Source organism: Apostichopus japonicus, chromosome 7 (genome assembly GCF_037975245.1).
Source record: "Apostichopus japonicus isolate 1M-3 chromosome 7, ASM3797524v1, whole genome shotgun sequence".
Lineage (NCBI taxonomy): Eukaryota > Metazoa > Echinodermata > Holothuroidea > Aspidochirotida > Stichopodidae > Apostichopus > Apostichopus japonicus.
The window spans coordinates 1,270,999-1,291,713 of NC_092567.1; the positions used below are offsets into that span (position 1 = coordinate 1,270,999).

Sequence of the window (20,715 nt, forward strand, 5' to 3'; positions counted from 1 at the left end):
TTCTCCATACCAAACATACATTAAGCTGCTACTGTATATCCCAGCTATGGAGGGCACCCATTGTATATCTTTACTGAACGTACGGTGATGATTATTATTTTAGGACCTCCAGCAGGTCAACATTGTATTCAACCCAACCAAAATTTTCCAAAGTGTATTCAGATTGCTCAAAGTGTGATGCACTTTGCATTTGCAACAAACTACTTCATGTGTACTTACTTAATAACGTATATGGCTATTCAGCTGTTTTAGTGGTGGTATTAATCTGATCATTGATTGAGGAACAAGGTTGTACCAGTCTGCCAAACTACATGCAAGACTGTTGCGGCTCGTTTACTTCCTTTTATGCTTGTTTCCCTTTGTTACCCTTCCCTGGATATAGGTCATTTGCCTTTCTCTGCTAAGTGATTGTCCCCCCCCCCCCCTTGGAAGGCCGTGTTCATTGTATGTGTTCCTATTGTCACTCAAGTATCAGTGCTTGTAATATTGTAATATTTGTCCTTCCAAATATACTTCGTACTTTGTGATACTGGTTAGTTCAGTCTTTCGGTCACAAGCTGGATGTAATACAAGGTATTGTTATGTAGCCTTGAAGTGAGCTCCATTATCTGTAAAATGTTAAAGTTTAACACTTATTTTCCCATCTCTGTTTGCTTGCTAGTAATAAATTCATATGCTGCAAAAATTGAGCAAACGTAGATCATTCTGTTTCAAATTATAAATATCACAACTACTGAACGACTATGTACCTTTCTACGCATTGGAAGATTTACGGTCATCAAGTGGACACTGGGCGTTGTTGGCCCGTGAGATACCACTTATTTTTTTGAACTTTTTAATGACAAACATGATAAAGTATATCAAACGCATCTTTAATGGTTAATGATATACATTTTGGGTGAAAGCCAGCCTAAGTACCAATTTTCAGCTTTACAGGACTCGAGGATACAAATGGGGAACAGCCAAATGGCTGTTAATTTTTTTTAATTTTCCAGGGCACCATAACAAATTGAGAAGGCATCAACGCCAAAAATCAAATGGGCACCAAATTAGTTATGTTCACTTTCACAAATTGTCACATAAAAAAACATGAGTAACTGTCAAAAGTATGATCAATAAAACCATATCTGAAAAGTTGAATTAGTAAGGAGGATATGCGAGCCACACTCGCACTCACAATCAACTTTATCGTTAATATAATTATAGCCAGATACAGAAATGAAAGGCACATAAGTATAATCAAACAATCACCCATTTCTTTACGTGGTATGAGCCGTATGACCTACTCACGTCACTACTTTGTTCCAACTAATTGTTGGTTGATATTGTTTCGAAAGCGGTAGTTACAACTCCTATTAAAGGGTTCCCGTATTAACATATATGCAAAGTAATCGTATTCCATTTTAAAGATATTCTAGTTAAGGGCATCAAAATGAAGAATAGTCAATTATACGAATCACAAGAATTTTAAAGGGAGGGGGTACCACCCCGACTTTGAAGTCGAAACGACTTCGAGTCGACTACAACTATTTATGGACACTGGACGCTGATTTTGGAACAAAAAAAGCTGTTTGGGGTTTTCAGGGCGGATAGTATTGCGGGGCCCGTAAAGAACCGCCCTAGAATCAGGTAAAGCTAGGCCTAGATCACAAACTGAATAATATAGCATTACTGTTAGCCCTAACGTACTTAGACATTTAACTAGCCCATTCGTAGTAGAACATTTGGCCTAACTATATCCACTCGAATAAAAGGAACTTAAACAAGGAAATGTACCCAACACGTGGATTCTCTCTCTGAAAAATGCTTTTCAGCTTCAGTTCAAAATTGGAAGAAATCTTTCCCAATTATGCACTGGATTCAGTTGTACATCGTACACCAATGTACGATGCACAGTCTTCACATGTGTGTACACATGTGTGTAAACAAAAATTGAAGACGGTTGTCTTGAATTCGGTGTTTGTTTATCAGATAAACCAAGATTTTATAAGCTAACAACATTTGATAATAGAAACATTAAACGACAAAATGTTGGTGAAAAATCTCAGAATATGTGTGTAACTGTTTCTGTATAATATGTCCGCCGTTTGTGTTTTAGGTGGGCTAGACGTTTTTGATGGGCAGCATCCCCCTACGTCTCAACCTTCTTTGGCCAATGCCCTAATTCGCCCCATACAGAGCAATAAAATATACCTGTTTCCTTTAAAATTTGTAGATATTGAGATCAATTATGATACTGTCCAACCGAAATCGTTGTGGATCCTCTGAGTTGACTATATCAGAAGGGATACTGAAAACAGTTGCCCAGATGAAGAAAATGAAAATTTCGAGCACAATTTCATGTTACAATTCAAGTTTGTATCACTAGTAGTAAGTTTGTGACGGCGCTACATCAAGGAATGTACTTCACATATTCGTTAAATGTGATGAAAACTCTGTTTGTTCATGAAAAATACCCATTTTCTAAGACATGTGATCTCATAATATTTTAATATTGTAATATTATATATATATATATATATATATATATATATATATATATATATATATATATATATATATATATATATATATTCAATAAAGAATAACACACCAGAAAATTCCACTTCACGACCGGTTTCGTCCTTTTGGGACTCATCAGGCGAAGGTAGGAATCGAGCCCGGATAAGCCGTAAATAAGAATTGAATGTGGAATTTTTCTGGTGTGTTATTCTTTATTGAATTCTGTCATACCACTTGCTACACATTCAATTCTTATTTACGGCTTGGCTTGCCTAAAGAGTGGTTATTCTGTGTAAAGTTTTCAGATTTAAAGCGCCAGGGGTGCACTCTGTACAATCATAGCACTTGGGTAATACGCCCTTAATGACAGTTATTCAAAGCCAATTTATACGCTTTAACACACCAGTAGAATCACTGTGGTCGAGTGGTACGGACTTCGGTTCGTGACACAAAGATCCGACCTTTTACTTGTATTAAAAGATTTTTAATGTAGCGCAATAATATGCCACTGCTCAAATTGTATTTTCAACAAATTGGATATTAGATTGTAAACATCCGCTAGCCTTTTTTTGGTGGTAATCTTTAGTGCCGCAAGCTCACTTCATTAAAATATGTTAGTGAAATATCATCTTAGTGGAAATCAATGCAGCTAAACAGCAGTAGAAATTATTACAATGACCTGCTCTCTTTAGTGCTATGTAATATGTTGGCGTTACTATGCTGTCTAACAACACAACGCAACACAACGCAACAACTAAGGAAAGAGAGTTGCGTTGATTTGCTATTGCGTTGCTGTTTGGGTTCCTTGCGTAGTAGCAACATGATCGCAACAAAAAAAAAACTAAGATTGTAAAAATCTTGTTTGCGTTTTGACATAATATTTCTCTAGTATATATTTTTAATACGTTTAAATTCCACATCTTTGTTTTCGAAGAGCCTAAATAAAACGGTAGCATTTTTTAAATTAAACTCTGATGATTATAATCCGTTGGCAACATTCTAACTTCATCTTTCTCAGACTCTTTCGTATAAGAAATGTGTCTGTACTACCTGGCAAGACAGTAGTATTAAAGTTGGTTTTACACAACATGGTACATTAAACAGGATTGTACCACATTAATATTAGTTTTTTCATGGCTGAAAACGAAGCTACTCAAAATGAAGTTATTGGAATTAATCTTTCTAGTTATGTGATGGATCTTGTTTGTTCCTGGGCAAGAATGTACACCTGAAGAAAATATTTGTTCTTTGGAGTACAAGATACTAGACTGTATATAATCCATTGAATACCATTATTGTAAAATATGTTGTACACCTAAAGGGTTTACTAGTATTCAACCCAATTATAGGATGGAAAAAAATTGTTATAACCCCTCCCAATTTCCATTCCCATTTGACTGTAGGCGCATTCACGGAATGTAAACGTTGCTAGCAAATAAAGGAAGGAGGGGGGCTGCTATGAAATTGACTGAGGAAGAGATATTTGAAAATTTTCCTTTTGTTCTTTCTTTCTTTATTAATATTATATATTTAATGGAGGGGGGGGGGGTACATGGTATAGCTAGGGTGAAGAATATGAATGAGAGTACACGTAATTTTAATTCTAGCCTTTAAAGAGCATCTTAAGAAAAAGTTTACCTGTGAGTAAAAGTCTTGTCTACATATGGCGAAACATCTGCATGATGGAAATGGAATGGTAATGTAAAAAAACACGTCAGCAACACGGTTAGGGTAGTTTTACCTCATGTGAAAACGTCTCAAAGGACTTGGAAACCACGTCATTCTTGATAGTTTATTAAATAGAAACGTTATATGGACTGTACTTCAAACTACAGCGTTAACTTTGTACTTATGCACATTAAACGAAAGTTACGTCTAACCTCCAGCTGAGTTTCCAAAATTATTGATCTTGGAGTTCACCTCTCATACTCGTCCTCGAAGTATACGGGTGTACACGTTTCAAGACTGACATGTGTGGGTCCCCTTCTTTACTTATATATGAGCTAATAGACCTCCCTACCAGCGTCAAATTTAAAGGGGCAGTTGCGGTATATATCGGATCACATGAGGAAGTGATTAAATAATAAAACTGTTGTTAGGTTCAAAGTTCTCATTAATTTACTTACTACCTTCCAATAATTCGAGTAGAATTGTATTTTTCATGTAATATATTGCTACTTTAAAACTCTAAACACTCCAGACATCAGCTTGTTGGATTATGGTCACAAATTGAGAGACTTCCCTTTACGACAACTTTGGAGAAAGTGAAATCATATTCTCTCTCTAGTAGCATCGCTGCACCCGATTAAAACTCATTGCAATTTAGCATTTCTTTGCGAATTAGCTGAAATGAAATAAAAAACAGAAAAACAAATAAATAAGGACTTGAGCTATGTACAAATGAACGCTTAGGCGGAACTTTGTCACGTGAACAAAATTATGCTATCAGGTGATCAAGCGAGAAAAACATCATCAGCACCTCTCCGCTGACAGACAGAACATTATCAATGGGAGGGGGGCAGCACATCCCCACTGATAGACAACACGTTACAAAGTAGTCCGTAGGCTAGTACATAGATATATAACATGTATGGACAGCACAATCAAACAGCTGCAGACTGAACGTTTTTCAAAAGTTAGCATCATTTTGCATTAGGCACCCTCCATCTTAATACACTTTCTCACTCTACCCTTCTTCCATCAGATCCCTCCCGCCAGTTAGATATTTCCCCTTATACCCTTTCTAGGACGGAATGGCATCTTTGTCCACAAAATGGTGTTTAATTGCACTCCCAGAGATGACGGTTGTTAATATTTGATACATACGGACAGATCCGTATAAATGGCAACCAAAAACGTGAGATAGTTAGGACCGACTTATTTACTATAGCCAGTGGCGGGCGAAACTAGGGAAAGGGAGTTCCCAACCTTTCGTCATTATTTGGTAGAAGTGGGTCAGTTGGGAGATTTTAACATTCAGCCGGGGAAGAACTAAGCCCCTTCTCGGGGTGTATAACTCATTTTTAACCACACAAACACACACACAAATCCAGAGCATTCATGAGCACAACCTTGCTTTGAGTGCCAATTATAGCCATACTTTATAGTCGTAATATGCCTCAGAATCGTCCATTTGACTTCAACATTTACAGACACATAAATGGGGGAGAACCCCCACATCCCCTAAATGGGAGTCGGCTGCAACGATTCCACAGCCACACCAAAACCTACATTCGCCACTCGCCATATAGGTTCAGCCCTAATTAATCAGTCGTTTGCCCCCGTCTCCTCTAAACTGAGAAATACTATGCACGACACTGACTATATCACTTCATGCAGCTGATAGGTACGCAAACATGTTGCACACATGTATATGACCATTTTGATCATGGTAGAGTGAGACCACTGATAGTAACGATACATGAAAGAAAGTGCATAAGACAGTATGTCTGCAGTTTAATTTATATATAATCGTTGACCCAAGAAACTGTCATCCCTTCATGAAAGGGCATGGCGTTCTATGTAACTATGGGTAGATATGAGGCTCCTGTAGATGTATTTTGAGTGTGTCGGGGCAAAGGTTAGATGGATAACAGGAAGAATGATGCCCTGATATGTTCTACTGCAAGCAAAGGCATGTGTTATCCATCTTCCATTTATCTGGTGAATAACCCACCAGCAGCACGTACCACAGTTAACTTCATTAGCTATTTGTCTTACCTACGTACCATAATAATTCAAACACCTTGGGTCCAATACCAAACTATAACTATGACTATTATTGGAAATTAAGTTTATACACAAGATGTTCCAGTTTTAATGTTTTTACTAGCTTACTAGCTTATGTCATTCCATATTACATGCAAGAAGTCCTCTAACATCACACTACCCGGAATGTATCTTGATTAGTAATTTTACTTTTAGCTCTGTCTTTATTAAACGCAACTGGGTCAACATGGGAAACATTAACGTCTTGACCAGCCCAAAGTGGCCTGTTCCGTATATCAAGATGTATCTAGAGACTCTTTTACACCAAAGTGTAAAGTAGAGATCGGTTAAATCAATGAATTTTTGGTGTTATTACAGAGGAACTTGTACATAGTATATGAAGTATATGTAGCTAGCCAACGCATGGAGAGATCGTTACATAGTAGTTAGGTTGAAGCTTGGACTCGAGTTACCTTTGAATAGGATGTGCATCACACTTTGGCACAGTGTCGGTTATCATAGTTTGAGACAGCACCCAGCAATATCTTACTTTTCACTGTTGAGATAGATATGATGTACTTTGGCAGAAATACCATCTAGGTATATAGTTCTTGCACATGTACGCACCCATAAATAATGACAATCAATTGACACCCGTGGATTTTTGGACTATGCTCTTAGCTACACCTGTATGTCCCTACCCTCTCCTCATCCAAATTTGATATATGGCATACATATGAAATTAACCAACCAAAGATTTTGCTACATACTTGTTTGTAACACATTTTGTTAATAACTGAAAACATATAACATCCTGTTAGTGACTTAAAATGTTCGAACTACATATTTAAGCCATAGGCAGAAATCATCGTTATTCATTACATAGTTACAATTCAATATTATGATAAAGTGATATAAAATATGTCGGAGGACTTGTGATAAATAGGTGGAGCAAATAATATCAAATCATACCATGTATAATCAAATTATTGATTAATAAGTCATACCTACAAAGAACTTAAATTTAGACTTTTGACACTTTTTTTGGTGAGACTTCGAGCCTGAGGATTATCTTGTATAAATGATAGCATGGCACCAAGTTAAAACGTTGAAACTATATACTGTACGCAAGTTTTATTATTATTATTGTTATTAAAACTTTATTTTGAGAGGGTAACTCGTTTAGCCGAAGCTGATCTTCCACGAGGCCATCGTACAATACCAAAATGGATAAATATCAATTAAAATATATAAGTATAAAACTAGAATGTAGCAAATTAAGAATGCTAAATGAAGTATGAAATTATGAAATTATGAATGGGTTTCAGCTCTAAAAGAAATAGAGAGACCTTTAGGAGTTTCTATAGCTTGAACGTTGAAATGTATGGTGCAATTGGAGATGAATGTCACTAATTCCCGCCACCTCATTGATTGTAACTGTTAATACGTCCATTTTCTGTCTGTGAGTGCTCTATCTCTGAATTGACGCACAATTTCGTTTCCTTTGTTGAATTAACAGAAAATATGGTAACTATAGTTAGCTACCATCTTTCAGCGATGTAGGGCAGTCGCAGCCATAGAAAGGCGTACTTAAGGTTCCCTTAGGTGTATCCGTCAACGTTCTAGATCTACCCGTTTACTCATTGCTGAGATGCTGACCCCTGTGGTATTCAGGTAGGTAAGTTGGTCAATTGGATGTCAGTGAACAAATTAATGGTGTACAAGCGTTAAGTTATCACCAAATTTATTTTATATATGCAGTATAAAATTCCAATCCGAATTCTATCAATTGATTTTCGTGCTGGTCCGCGGAAGGAACGTTCTTGAACCACAGCTGTAAAACAACAGCAGTTGCCCACGTCATAAGTGTTGTAACACGTCCTTGATAGAGGCCTTCAATTGCTTAGTAAATGAGAGCTTCATTGAGAGTCCTCACACGTCCGTGATAAAGAGCTGTAGCACGTCCGCGAAAGAGAGCCCCAAATAGGTCCTCAGGTAAGAGTACTCCACTGGATAATAGCTACATAATCATACACCTGGTCATATGTTTGACCCAAGCACCTGGCAGGCGCAATCCACGAGCGGTTTCCTCTCTGAACATGTGATCACGAACCAAATATCGTATATGGTATGATTATATAAAGTAAAAGAAAACTTTTCAGCGTGGTATTAGTTTGTGCGACATTTGAATTCAGTGTACTACTTTCGAGACAAACCTTACCATTTATTCTTTGCCAAAAGTTTGGACTTGAAGAACTGAGTTGAACGCATCATTGAACTGCTCGTTATACCTGTAAGTGTTAATAATATTATGTACAGTTTGCTAGATATCGGTAGTTATTATTTAGTGTACTAATAGCCCTATCCTATCTTAATAAGTCTGTTGAGTGCGATTATAATAAAATCAAAATACTATTCAAACATTTCATATCAAATTAAAGGTCAAACTTATTTTCTTGCATTGCAATAAAGTATATTATACAACACTAAAATACAGTTGCATGCCTGGTCTATTTCATTACCATGCAATAATATTCAATGTATCCTCTGTAGTAGAATGGTTTACAATGACTAGTTTTCTTCAAGCATTAAGTTAATGGTAAATAATGTTGGAACTCTGCACAACAAGTTGTCTATAACACGCTGTTTTATAACCTACCTTACAAAGATTTATAGCTACATTGTTGCATGGTGTAACTCTGCAATATCAGAGATGTAACATCGTAAAAACCCAATATATATCGAAAGGGATACAAACATCGTTAACACCGTGGGATTATCGGAAAAGTATTCTACGCCTTCCGCACGTTTAATTTATCAATAGTCTTGTTCAAAGAGATTTGAATACAATGGTAGAGTACTCAGGAAATGTTAGGGATATAATCCACTGACCGTCATTTAAATGTACCTTACCGTTATATCTGGAAGTTTTCATGCTTTACCAGACAAGACAGCACTTAAGTTTTCTGACCTAGCACTTTACGGTAAATTCAACAGGATCAGATTCATACCAAGCCTACGACATTGTCACCACTGCTAAAAATCGGAGCTGTTCAAAATGAAGTTGATGGAATTAGCTTTTCAGGTTCTCTTCTTGATCCTGGTTATACCTGGGCAAGAGGGTAAATCAGGTCCGAAAAAAGATATTATTTGTCATGAGTCCCGCAAACCGATACCATTGCATCATCCAGTCAATACGATTACGGTGAGTTAACTTCTAAAACCAGTATTGTACTAGAATTAACCAAAAGAATAATTTTTTAGAATGCGAAGAAAGAAATGATGTAATGCTACCCCACCCCTTCCATATGAATAACGGGATTTGAACGTACAACATATTCTCCCATGTTGAGGAGGGTTAACGGTGCAGTAGGTAGTCAATTGGTTGTGCAAGGGATGAATTTTCTCCAATTTTGTTGCTGGAATTGATTGCTTAGGAAAACCAACATCCTAATAGATTTTTTATCCCAAAGTATTGGATTTCTTCATGTTTTGTAATAGTTTCTTTTATTCCATCTGCCAATATTATAATTGAATATGTCATCAGGGCACTCACGATTTAATTCCACAGAGGAAAAGTAACATTTCTACATATTTGAGACACTACATAGCAGTACAGATAACTTTGACAGGTAACTTAACAATCAAAATGAATCATGTATCAAGGATTAACATCATGAATTTATAATAGCCTAAGTTCAGCTTTGAGAATATGACATCATGAACCTTGACTGTGATCTAACTTCCTAGAGTAGTTGCAGGTTCAGCCAGTCAAAACAGGTTTCATTTAAGCAACCATATCCCGAGATAAAGACAACCTATTGATGTGTGGTTTTCAGCTAGGAGAGCGGAATATATTTCTGTTTAATATAAGTTTACATTGTGTGTCACCAGAAAAACCATTCGTTCTGCCTGAATATACAGTAAGTGATTTGTGGCCGATATTCTTCATTGCCATTAACTGAGCGATTTCATAAGTGTGGAAAGCATTACATCGAAATTGCATTACAACAAGAATCAGAAGTGTACAGATACACTCTCAATGGTAAACATCTACCCGAGCTGCCTGCTACAAAGGTATAGTGCTTTACTGCGAAATGATGATTTATTTCTCAAGAATATGTACACAAGTATCGATTTCAGCTGGTCAAAAACTTGTCTCAACAAAGTGTCGATGATCCAAATTAATTGGTAACAATTAATTGTAAAATATGCTAGACGGTAAAATTTAGCAAGCATGTTATTACCACATTAATTATATGTTACTCAGGAAAGGATGTTAACTGAGTTGTTCGTAAGTAGTTAAAGTTACAGAAACAAAATCCTTTTACCAAGCCCATTTGTTTAAGTTATAGATGCAGATATCTATCATGTCAACAAAAACCTATTTGTTTTTAAATGAAAATACATACTTGAGGCTATTAATGTATATTTTAACTGCTTATCGCTAGTATTGTCCTATTGTGGATTATGAAAGGTTGAAGTACAGGGGCATTTACTTCAGTAACCAAAATCATGCTACGGACATTGGAAATAGTCATATTTAACATGAAATGCTTGTATTTGTTATCGTATCGACAATGTTGCAATTCATTCATGGTTATTTTGCTTTCCTTATCGTGATATTAATTGTGCGGCAGAAACATTACACTAAAAACAATTGCACACAAACTGTCAGCCGTATGACAAACAGTTATTTAACATCACCTGATATTGTTACTTGGATGCACATGAACCTTGCCTTTCTTTCATGTAACATTTCGGTACTATTTACTCACAGTTTCATAACTATTGCAATCGCTCTGAAGAAGATTTGGATGGCGGATTAAGACAAGAACTCACAGACATAAAAGATCTTCTAAACACCATCATCAGTACCCTAGAGAATACAGGTTAGAACGATTGTTTATCATCATGAGGAATTTTTCTGCTAACTTGGAAAAATATGTCATGATATCAATGTCAGTTTTGTAAACTGTCAATTTCTTTATATGAATGATCAGCTCTTGCTTCATATCGTCAAGTGTTATTCCCCACCTTAACTATTTACTAAGTGTTGGTCGTAATTATACGTATTTGGTCATAATATAATATGGTGTTTTGTGCCAAAAGCGATATTTGTCACCAATGATATTTTCTAGGAAATGTATATGTAAGCAGATTGAGATCTGTTTTCAGTAGCTACATTTTACTACCATAGATAATGAAACCATTTGCTTTTCGAAGCCTCGTTATAACCGTTCGAATTTCATATATGAAATATCGTATACATAGATATAAACATATTGTAGCCGTATTGATAAGCCATACACTATTTCACTATTGGTTCTGATGTTGTTGCTACGCCAACGGCATGTTCTAATTGTTTCAAAATAACCGTGTTCTTGTTAATTGCTGTGTTTTCTCTTTCTTAGAATGCTGCAACCGTACCAACACTACTGAGATATCTAAACCAACTTCACAACCAAAGGATTGCTTGGATGTTCAAGAGAATGGTGGGTCTGAGAGTGGTGTGTATACCATCAAACCGGATGGCGCTGATCCGTTTGAAGTATTTTGTGACATGGATACTGACGGTGGCGGTTGGACGGTATGTTCAAATGTGTACACAAAAATACACAACATAAATGTAATATGTGGGGCTCAAAAACTGCTCACCTTTTCATCTAGTGACATACTTAAACAATAATAAGTTCTAAAGTAGAAGTGGGACACGTCGTGTTGTTCTGAACGATAAATCCATACCTAATAATGTGTACAATAAAATCGTATACGTACGAATAAGAAAGGCAGTTGACATGGTTGCCAGGTAGTAAGTTCGACGATTTAATGATGACATGCATAAACATATGCATGATGGTATTTATATGTACATAATGAAGTAGAGTTGGAGCATTAGTTATCAACCACATTATTGTTAACGTTTAACGTTAACTTTTAACACGATTATAGTTATTTCCAGTGATCTTATACAGTACTGTCATTGTCATGGTAAGTCATACTTCTGGCGAAATTAATATCTAACTGGTTGGTATCTCTAAAAGTTAGTAGTTTGTATTCTGTGAATGAGCATAAAGCTTTAAAATATTATGATCATATTAAATATCGTTTATAGTGAACGAGTTTATCAGACGGAAAATTTTACCTGTTTAAAGGTTTTTCAAAGGCGAGAAGACGGTACGGAAGACTTCTACAGAAATTGGGACGACTATGAAAATGGCTTTGGTTCGTTAGAGGGAGAACATTGGTTGGGTAATGAGAAGCTATATAACTTGACGAAGCAGAAGACATATGGACTCCGTGTAGACTTGGGAGATTTTGAAGGTGCGTCTAGATATGCCAAGTATAATCCATTCGTCGTTGCTGGTCCTGCCGACAATTACAGACTCCAACTAGGATCATACTCCGGTGATGCCGGTAAGTCTGTGATGTGACGTCATAAGTCTAATTGTCATATAACCAATCACACTGTTATGTTATAGGCCAATCAGATAAGATGCTGGTTAGCCAATTACATCCCATGTTATCTCATTAAGTATGTAAGTATAAATACTCATGTACGCTACTGTACTATAACTCTGCATGCTTACTGCCACTCCTTACGGATATACCCTTCGCGTCATTGTTCATGGTTATTTACGTTACGTGAAATATATATTCAACAATCTAGAATAACTCTTCCTTCATTATATTGACGTCTTCCGAAACGTATAATATGACAAAGGTGCTTGCTCTTTAAGGTACCTGTGACTCGAAAGTTATAGACGAACCGAGATTATGTGTTTTTCAACCATCAATAGTCAAATTCTACCTACGATTGTGTAAAAGACGACTTAATGAAACAGTTAAGTCTTGATATGGTATAGGTCAAGAAAAACGAAAGCCTGGGAGCTAGTAATACTTTATATAACTATTTCGACTTACGACATATTCATCTCTAACATATGTACATGTCATTTAAGGCTTACTTGCTCATGACTTCGGCTCCTCGACGCTTAAACTTCTAATTGCTAAATTGTACTCCGAATGTGTTTTAAGTTCTAATACTCAACCACGTGGTCTTGGATAACATGAGACACCTTTTGTCCTTCATCAATTTATTTTTTGGAAACGTGTCAGGTGATAACATCTCCCATTAATTTGAATTAAATCATAGGAACACACCTAATGGTTTGCAAGGTAGTCCAGCGACTTTAAATGATAACTTGCCTGATATGTTCAAAACGTTATTTTTAAAAATTTTCAGAGAGTCCTAGACTTGCAGCCGTAAATTTTAAAGCGTTTAGAACATATGAAAACAAAACAAAATATGCCTAAAGTCGTTCTTTAATAAACATCACCGGTAGCTTCGGTAACAAATGCGTATTGCGCATGTGCATAATATTAAATAATATTTAAATAATCATAAGCTATATTATTAACAGCTGGTATTCAAATGTTTTGTATTGTGGGCCATTGTTTGTACCATTATCACATTGGTGATCCTCCAGTGTGGATGGCTGTGGTCTGTGTTTGTGATGTAGAAGGAAAAGGTATAATCTTTCAGTTATTTGTAAGTGGTTAAGGGTGCTTAACTGCACAATCGTGTCATATAGTCCACCTTTTCAAATTGCTTCAATAAATGTTTTACATTTGCACATTTTCCCTCATACATCGGCTGTTTTCCCCCCGGATTTTTAGTAGTCTCATACATGATAGTTCCACAGTGCACTGTCGTGTCTATGTATTACTATATCACATAGGGCCGATACTGAAGATGTGTTGAACACCCGAAGAATAACCAGCAGTTGTAAAAAGACAAAGAAAATATGAGTGTTCCATACATTGCAAAGTGCCATATTTTACATTGCGCCATGCATTACATTGTCCCATTAAATCGTAGTACCACGAGTAAGTTGTGAATAGCTCCCAAATACTGACATCATGTGATATTGTAATGGATATTTCCATCATACTTGCAGGCAATGCTATGGGTGTTTGTCAAAACAAGCAGTTCTCTACATTTGATCAAGACCACGATACTTGGGGCAGCAGCTGTGCCTTGAAGTATAAGGGAGGATGGTGGTATGAGCATTGTCACTACGCCAACCTCAACGGTGAATATCATGAAGGCGCATCTGCTTATGGTGTTGGTCTCAATTGGGCACAATGGAAAGGCTATAAATACTCAGTTAAATTTACTGAAATGAAACTGAGACCAGTTTGAAGTATTCTTCATCATCTGCAAATATATTTAATGGGTTCTATTAATCATGTTGGCGGTGCAGATACAGTTAAACAAAGAATTCCGAATACAAAATAAGCTAGTAATGTTGTTGTTTTAAGTTAAATGCACTCTTACTTACGATAATATTTAAACGAGATCATCGTATTGGGGTCTGATCTAAGATAAACCTTAACTATTTGTTCGATCATTCATTTTTTCGATTTACTCTTAAGTTTAGAATATAAATTTAATGGAAATATGCCAACCTCAGTAACTTGTCTTTATTGTTTGTTTGAGTGTGTAGGAGCGTGAGTTGGTAGGTGTTGATTTACATCAAATTAAATACTCTATGCCTCTGTTACTAAATATAAGATGTTACATTGCTCAAATCTGACTGACGTTTCTGATAAATGAATGCTACTTCACATTTATCCAGGAAATATTTCAGAGCTTAATTAAAGTTGGATATGTAAAAGAGGAACCATAATCAAAGCGTCCTCTCCGAATGTACACGTTGTATTGTACTATAGGTGGACTTGGAACGAGCAGATATGATTTCATAGATGCAAATATAATTCAAAAACTCATTTTTTTATTTTTTATTTTCAATACATTGGTTGAACAATGGGTATGAGAGTAATTATATTCTGATAAAGTAGAAACCGAATTGAAATTCTGAAGACATACAAAACACTGCTAAGAAGTTTGCTTAAATCATGTCTACTTTGAAAAGGATTTGAAAGAACATTCACCATGATTGTTGTTCTCTTAGACATGTTAAAAGTAAAATTACCCCTTAACTAACATAACATCAGTTTACTTAACATTATACATGTTTCAATGGTCCTTAATATACTCTTCTTTCATGGAAATGTTAAAGGTATTAGTCATGTTTTCATTCTTGGAGCTTTAAAGGGTGTGACGACTCGTGCAAAAAGAAACGTCTAATGCCGGTAATACAGCACAGTATACAGACGATACAGCGATGGACATCTCAGGTCCAACTAAAGATAACAATTAAGGTATCACGTTTCATTACTGTCTGCATTTTGTAGGGACACGAATAAAACGTCACTTGCAAGCAACGGAAAGTTTTCAGATGGTCGCACGCGGATTGGGGCGAGTCTTCAATGCCTTTGATGTTTCTTTATTTATGAGCTGAAACTCTATACATTTCTTTCAAACAAATGACGTTGAAACGATGATTAAGATTGTAATCCAAAGGGGACGTTTGTGATGACAATAAAGTCAGTGACACATGCAAAATGCCCCTTAATCTTTGTATAAAAATTGTATCAATACCTTTCTCTTCGCAGGATTAAAGAGAGCAGTTGTCTTTCTTAGAGATATCTTCACAGGAACGGTATATTACTCCAATGGTCTTTCTCCATACCTAACATACATTAAGCTGCTACTGTATATCCCAGCTATGGAGGGCACCTATTGTATATCTTGACTGAACGTACTATGATGATGATTATTTTAGGACCTCCAACTGGTCGACATTATATTCAACCCAACCGAAATTTTCAAAAGTGTATAAGATTTGCTCAAAGTATGATGCACTTTGCATTTGCAATAAACTACTTCATGTGTACTTACTTAATACATATACATGGCAATAATTCAGCTGTTTTAGTGGTGGTGTAAATCTTATCATTAATTGAGGAACAAGGTTGTACCAGCCTGTCAAACTACATTAAAGGCTGTTGCGGCTCGTTTATGCTTGTTTCCCTTTGTAACCCTTCTCTGGATACAAGTTTTTTGACTTTCTCTGCTAAAGGGTTGTACCCCTTTCTTTGAAAGGCCGTGTTCAATGTATGTGTTTCTACCTCCTTTCAACTTTGTGATACTGGGTCGTTCAGTCTTTCGGTCACAAGCTGGATGTAATACAAGGTATTGTTATGTAGCCTTGGAGTGAGCTCCATTATCCGCTAAATGTTAAAGTTCAAAAATTATATTCCCATCTCTGTTTGCTTGTTAGTAGTACGAGTGCTATGAATCCATATGCTGCAAAAATTGAGCAAATGAAGATCATTCTGTTTCAAGTTGTAAATATCACAGATATCACAACTACTGAACGACTATGTATCTTTCTACGCAATGGAAGATTTACGGTCATCAAGTGGACACTGGGCATTGTTGCCCCGTGAGATACCACTTCATTTTTGTTGAATTTTTTTTATTGACAAACATGATCAACTATATCAAATGCATCTTTAATGGTTAATGAGGTACAGTTTGGGTAAAAGTCAGCCTAAGTATCAATTTTCAGCTTTGCAGGACTCAAGATATGATTAAAATGGGGCACAGCCAGATGGCTAACAATTTTTGTTAACGTTAAAGGGCACCATAGCAAACTGAGAAGGCAGCACGGCCAAAATCAAATGGGCACCAGAGTAGTTATTTTCACTTTTCATGGCGGATAGAATTGCGGGCCCGTATAAAACCCCTATACCCGTATACCCGTATACCCCTATACCCGTATAAAAACCGGCAACGCTAGGCTTAGATCACAAACTGAATAATATAGCATTACTCTTAGCCCTCACGTACTTAAACATTTAACTAACCCAGTAGAACCCAAGAACCCAGTATATATATATATATATATATATATATATATATCACAAGGACAATTTTGAGAACAACCTACCATGCAGGCTCATCAACCCGGCAAAGAGCGAAACAGGTCTCATAAGCAAGGCCATCCTAGACAGAATAAATAACTCCATAAGAATCGCCACGAAAGTTAACCAATGGAGGAACACGTCATCCGTCATCGAATAGTTCAAGAACATACAAGACAAAGAGAACTAAACCTTCATCAGCTTCGACATCGTTGAATTCTACCCCTCCATAACAAGAAGCCTACTGGGAAAAGCCTTAACTATGGCTAAGGAACACATCCACATCTCCAACCAAGACCTACAGATCATAATGCACTCCAGGAAGTCACTCCTATTCGAAAACGGCACACCTTGGATGACGAAAGGAAACAACGACCTCTTTGATGTCACCATGGGCAGCTACGATGGGGCCGAGGTATGCGAGCTCGTAGGACTCTACATCCTAAACACACTAGCAAGAGATTATGGGAAAGAATACATCGGGCTATACAGGGACGACGGTCTAGCAGCCTTCAAAAACACCAACGGAAGTAAAGCAAACCGGATAAGAAAACACAAGATCAGCTTATTCAAAGAACTGGGGCTCAACATCACCATCGACTGCAACCTGAAGATCACCAACTTCCTCGACGTAACCTTCAACCTCAACACCGGAAAACACTACCCTTACAGGAAGCCCAACGACCACCCAGTGTACATCCACAGGAAATCCAACCACCCACCCAACATCATCAGGTCCCTAACAGCCTCAATTAGCAGACGTATCTCCGCCATCTCGCCATCAGCCGACGAGGAAGCACTCAAGTCAAGTAATTACACCGAGGGTCTCTCATACATCGCCCACCAACCAACCAAGAACAACCGAAACAGAAGGCTTAACATCATCTGGTTCAACCCACCTTTTAGCAGCAACGTAGCCACGAACATATTAGGCACATTCCTGAAACACATCAACAAACACTTCCCGAAGACATCGAAACTGCAAAAAATATTCAGCAGAAACACCGTCAAGTCAGTTACAGTTGCATGCCCAACATCGCCAGCATCATCAAAGGACACAACAAACGTATATCTGCAAACCACACATCGAAAGAAAAGGAAGCCTGCAACTGCCGAAAAAAGGACACATGCCCACTAAATGGAAACTGCCAGGCATCTAACATCATATACAAGGCCGAAGTGAAACCACCGACAACTGCAAGACTTACATAAGCCTAACGGAACCCCCATTTCAAGCTCAGATACGGTAACCACAAGATGTCGCTCAACCACGACATCTTTTAGACGGTCGCTATTGGTTGCATAATAATGCATTAACATAGATGATATTTTAAATTCAATTTGCTCCCGGATGCCTTGGGAATTCAACTATCAATGCGTTTTTACGGGGAATAGTGGTTAAACAGCGACACACGCAAGATACATTAATGTTTCATTTTAATATGAGCTGTTTGTTAAAGAGAAATAACTAAAATATCAATATGATATGGAAAGGGTGTTTGCTTATATGTCATCATCCTACTTTCAATCAGAGAACATTTTCTTAAAGCAATCAAATGTTTTTCTTCAAATGATATTGACAAAAGTTTAAAATGAGAGATATAATTTAATTTGATTTCTTTGTATTTATTTAGGAGCAATCTCTATCACCATCTAGCATCATTATTCTAGTTATCCCTAGTGTTATATCTCGTAGTGTAATATTGCTCTTTTTGTCTCCTGTAAAATAATGTAACTGATTCCATGGTTACGTAATAAAAGTTCCTAATTGTCATGAAAAATCATTGAATAAATTTCAATAAAAGACAGATGCAGAAGAAATTGAAATGTTCTTTAATGATGTGATAATAAAGTATTTATGTTATAATTAATTGTGCACTAACTTTGTTTTTAAATTACAATTTAAACCCTCCGGACTATTTAGCATCTTGGCTCCCATTACAAAGATGATGGTTGGTGCCCCGCGTACTGATTAACTATGATCACACTGATTGCAACATTAAAGGTCCTTCACGCTATCATCAAATATGATATATATATATATAGTCACATATATGCTACAGAGGCTATACATCATTGTCAAAAATTAAAAATTTGATTACGAACATCATTAATCTCTTTAGCTAGTTATTTCTTCAACGTCGGTTTCGCCCCTTCACTTTATTAGGTAGGGTATTTCTAGGGCCGACAAATTAAATCGTGAGTGCTAATTGAAATTACAAGTCCAAAAATCCTAAAAACAAGTATTTCGCTTGTGACCAAATACAATCCCCTCATCAACTCCATATGAACACTGTCAAACGGTCAGTATGTAAGAGAATCGTTTAAGGTACTAGCTTTTCGTCAGCCCCGTAACCTTCGATTCAGTCATTTTCTCCAGACTTCCACACCCAGTTTCTACCTACGCAAGCAATTTACGTTGCGGAAAACCTCGCTGCCAAATATGCCCCCATATATCCCCTGACAGTATAGTTAAATTCGACTATGGTCGACTATGGTCAGATACCCCCTTCCCTCTCTTGTGATTCTGAATTCATTCAGTTCTCTAGTAGTCTGATGTTAGTAAATATCTCATCTTGTTAGGATAGAAGGGTTGGATTTGGCAATTTTCGATTGTTCTTTCATTAAAAATGGGTATCGCTCTCAATCTATCACATGATTAATCCGACGAAATACAAATATTCGTCCCAGCAGCTTTCAACAATTGTTTTTTTTTCAGTTAATTTTACATTGTTTTAAAAGTGTAAACCATGATTTTTGCTCCATTCTCTGAAAAGTCGTTCTTTATTCGAGTGCCTTGAAACAAACTGAGTTAGCAAAAATGAAGGAGACCATGATAAATGCATCCACTCCACTTCCTGTCTGGATTTCAGTCCTTTATTCAGTTATATTAGCCTGTAGAAGCTTATGAAACTGAAGTGATTCTGTCTAGCTACAGGAGGTATGTGACAGTATGTGACACTAACAATCTATGTTTCCTCGCCATTTCTGTTTTCACATCCGGTTGAAAGGAAGTAAAACAAGGTTTGTGATAACCTTTACCGAACATAATTATTTGAAAAAAAAATAACCTTATCCTTCTTACAATGCTGCTGGAAAATGCTATTCAATGTTCATTCACTAATTTGATGAATGTGGAAAATACAATGATGTCTGCAATAGAAATGATATTGAAGACTGAATTATACATTGACGGCAATTATAAATATATCGTTTTAATGCAGAACGAACCACTGTTTGTTGGGTGCTACCAAAACATTATCATCTCAGGCTCAAAGGTTTACAACAACTCTCACAAAGAAAAGGTTAAAAATCACGTTACTATAATTATTTGTTTACGACACCAAAGAAATCAAATCCCTTCACCTTAATTTGACCAAACAATGAAATAAATGACTTAAGGGAGTTTAAATAAATATCTAGGTCAGTTTTACTAACTACAGGACCAAAACAGCCATGCAGTTAAAAATTGAGAAAATTGATTAATGTCAAACAGGAATTATTGGCGAAAGGCAATGGGCCGTGGTAAGTTTTTTTCATACTTAATTTTAATTCTCCAGTCTTTACCACTAACTTGTCTTATCATGTCATCTCAAACAGCGAGAAATCTAGGTATCATTATGAATCCTTTTCTGCATATGAGTAGCCATGTAGATCAAGTTTGTAAAA

At 36.5% G+C, this 20,715-nt stretch overlaps 1 protein-coding gene and 1 long non-coding RNA gene across 3 annotated transcripts in view; one reads left to right on the forward strand and one right to left on the reverse strand.

Moving 5' to 3' along the window:
- The window catches only part of LOC139970279 (uncharacterized), a 77,332-nt gene that overhangs the window by 32,195 nt on the left and 24,422 nt on the right, over nt 1-20,715 (reverse strand). The gene's annotated exons all lie outside the window — the stretch shown is intronic.
- The window catches only part of LOC139970274 (microfibril-associated glycoprotein 4-like), a 53,060-nt gene continuing 40,677 nt past the window's right edge, over nt 8,333-20,715 (forward strand). The window contains exons 1-6 of one of the 2 annotated variants that reach the window (XM_071975948.1): nt 8,333-8,503; nt 9,208-9,415; nt 10,991-11,102; nt 11,625-11,800; nt 12,366-12,627; nt 14,172-16,860. In XM_071975948.1, coding sequence (XP_071832049.1) covers nt 9,269-9,415; nt 10,991-11,102; nt 11,625-11,800; nt 12,366-12,627; nt 14,172-14,416 — 942 coding nt within the window. In that variant the 5' untranslated portion in view covers nt 8,333-8,503; nt 9,208-9,268 and the 3' untranslated portion in view covers nt 14,417-16,860. Of the gene's footprint in view, nt 8,504-9,207; nt 9,416-10,990; nt 11,103-11,624; nt 11,801-12,365; nt 12,628-14,171; nt 16,861-20,715 lie in introns of those variants that run through there. The other variant, XM_071975944.1, reaches the window with a different exon arrangement.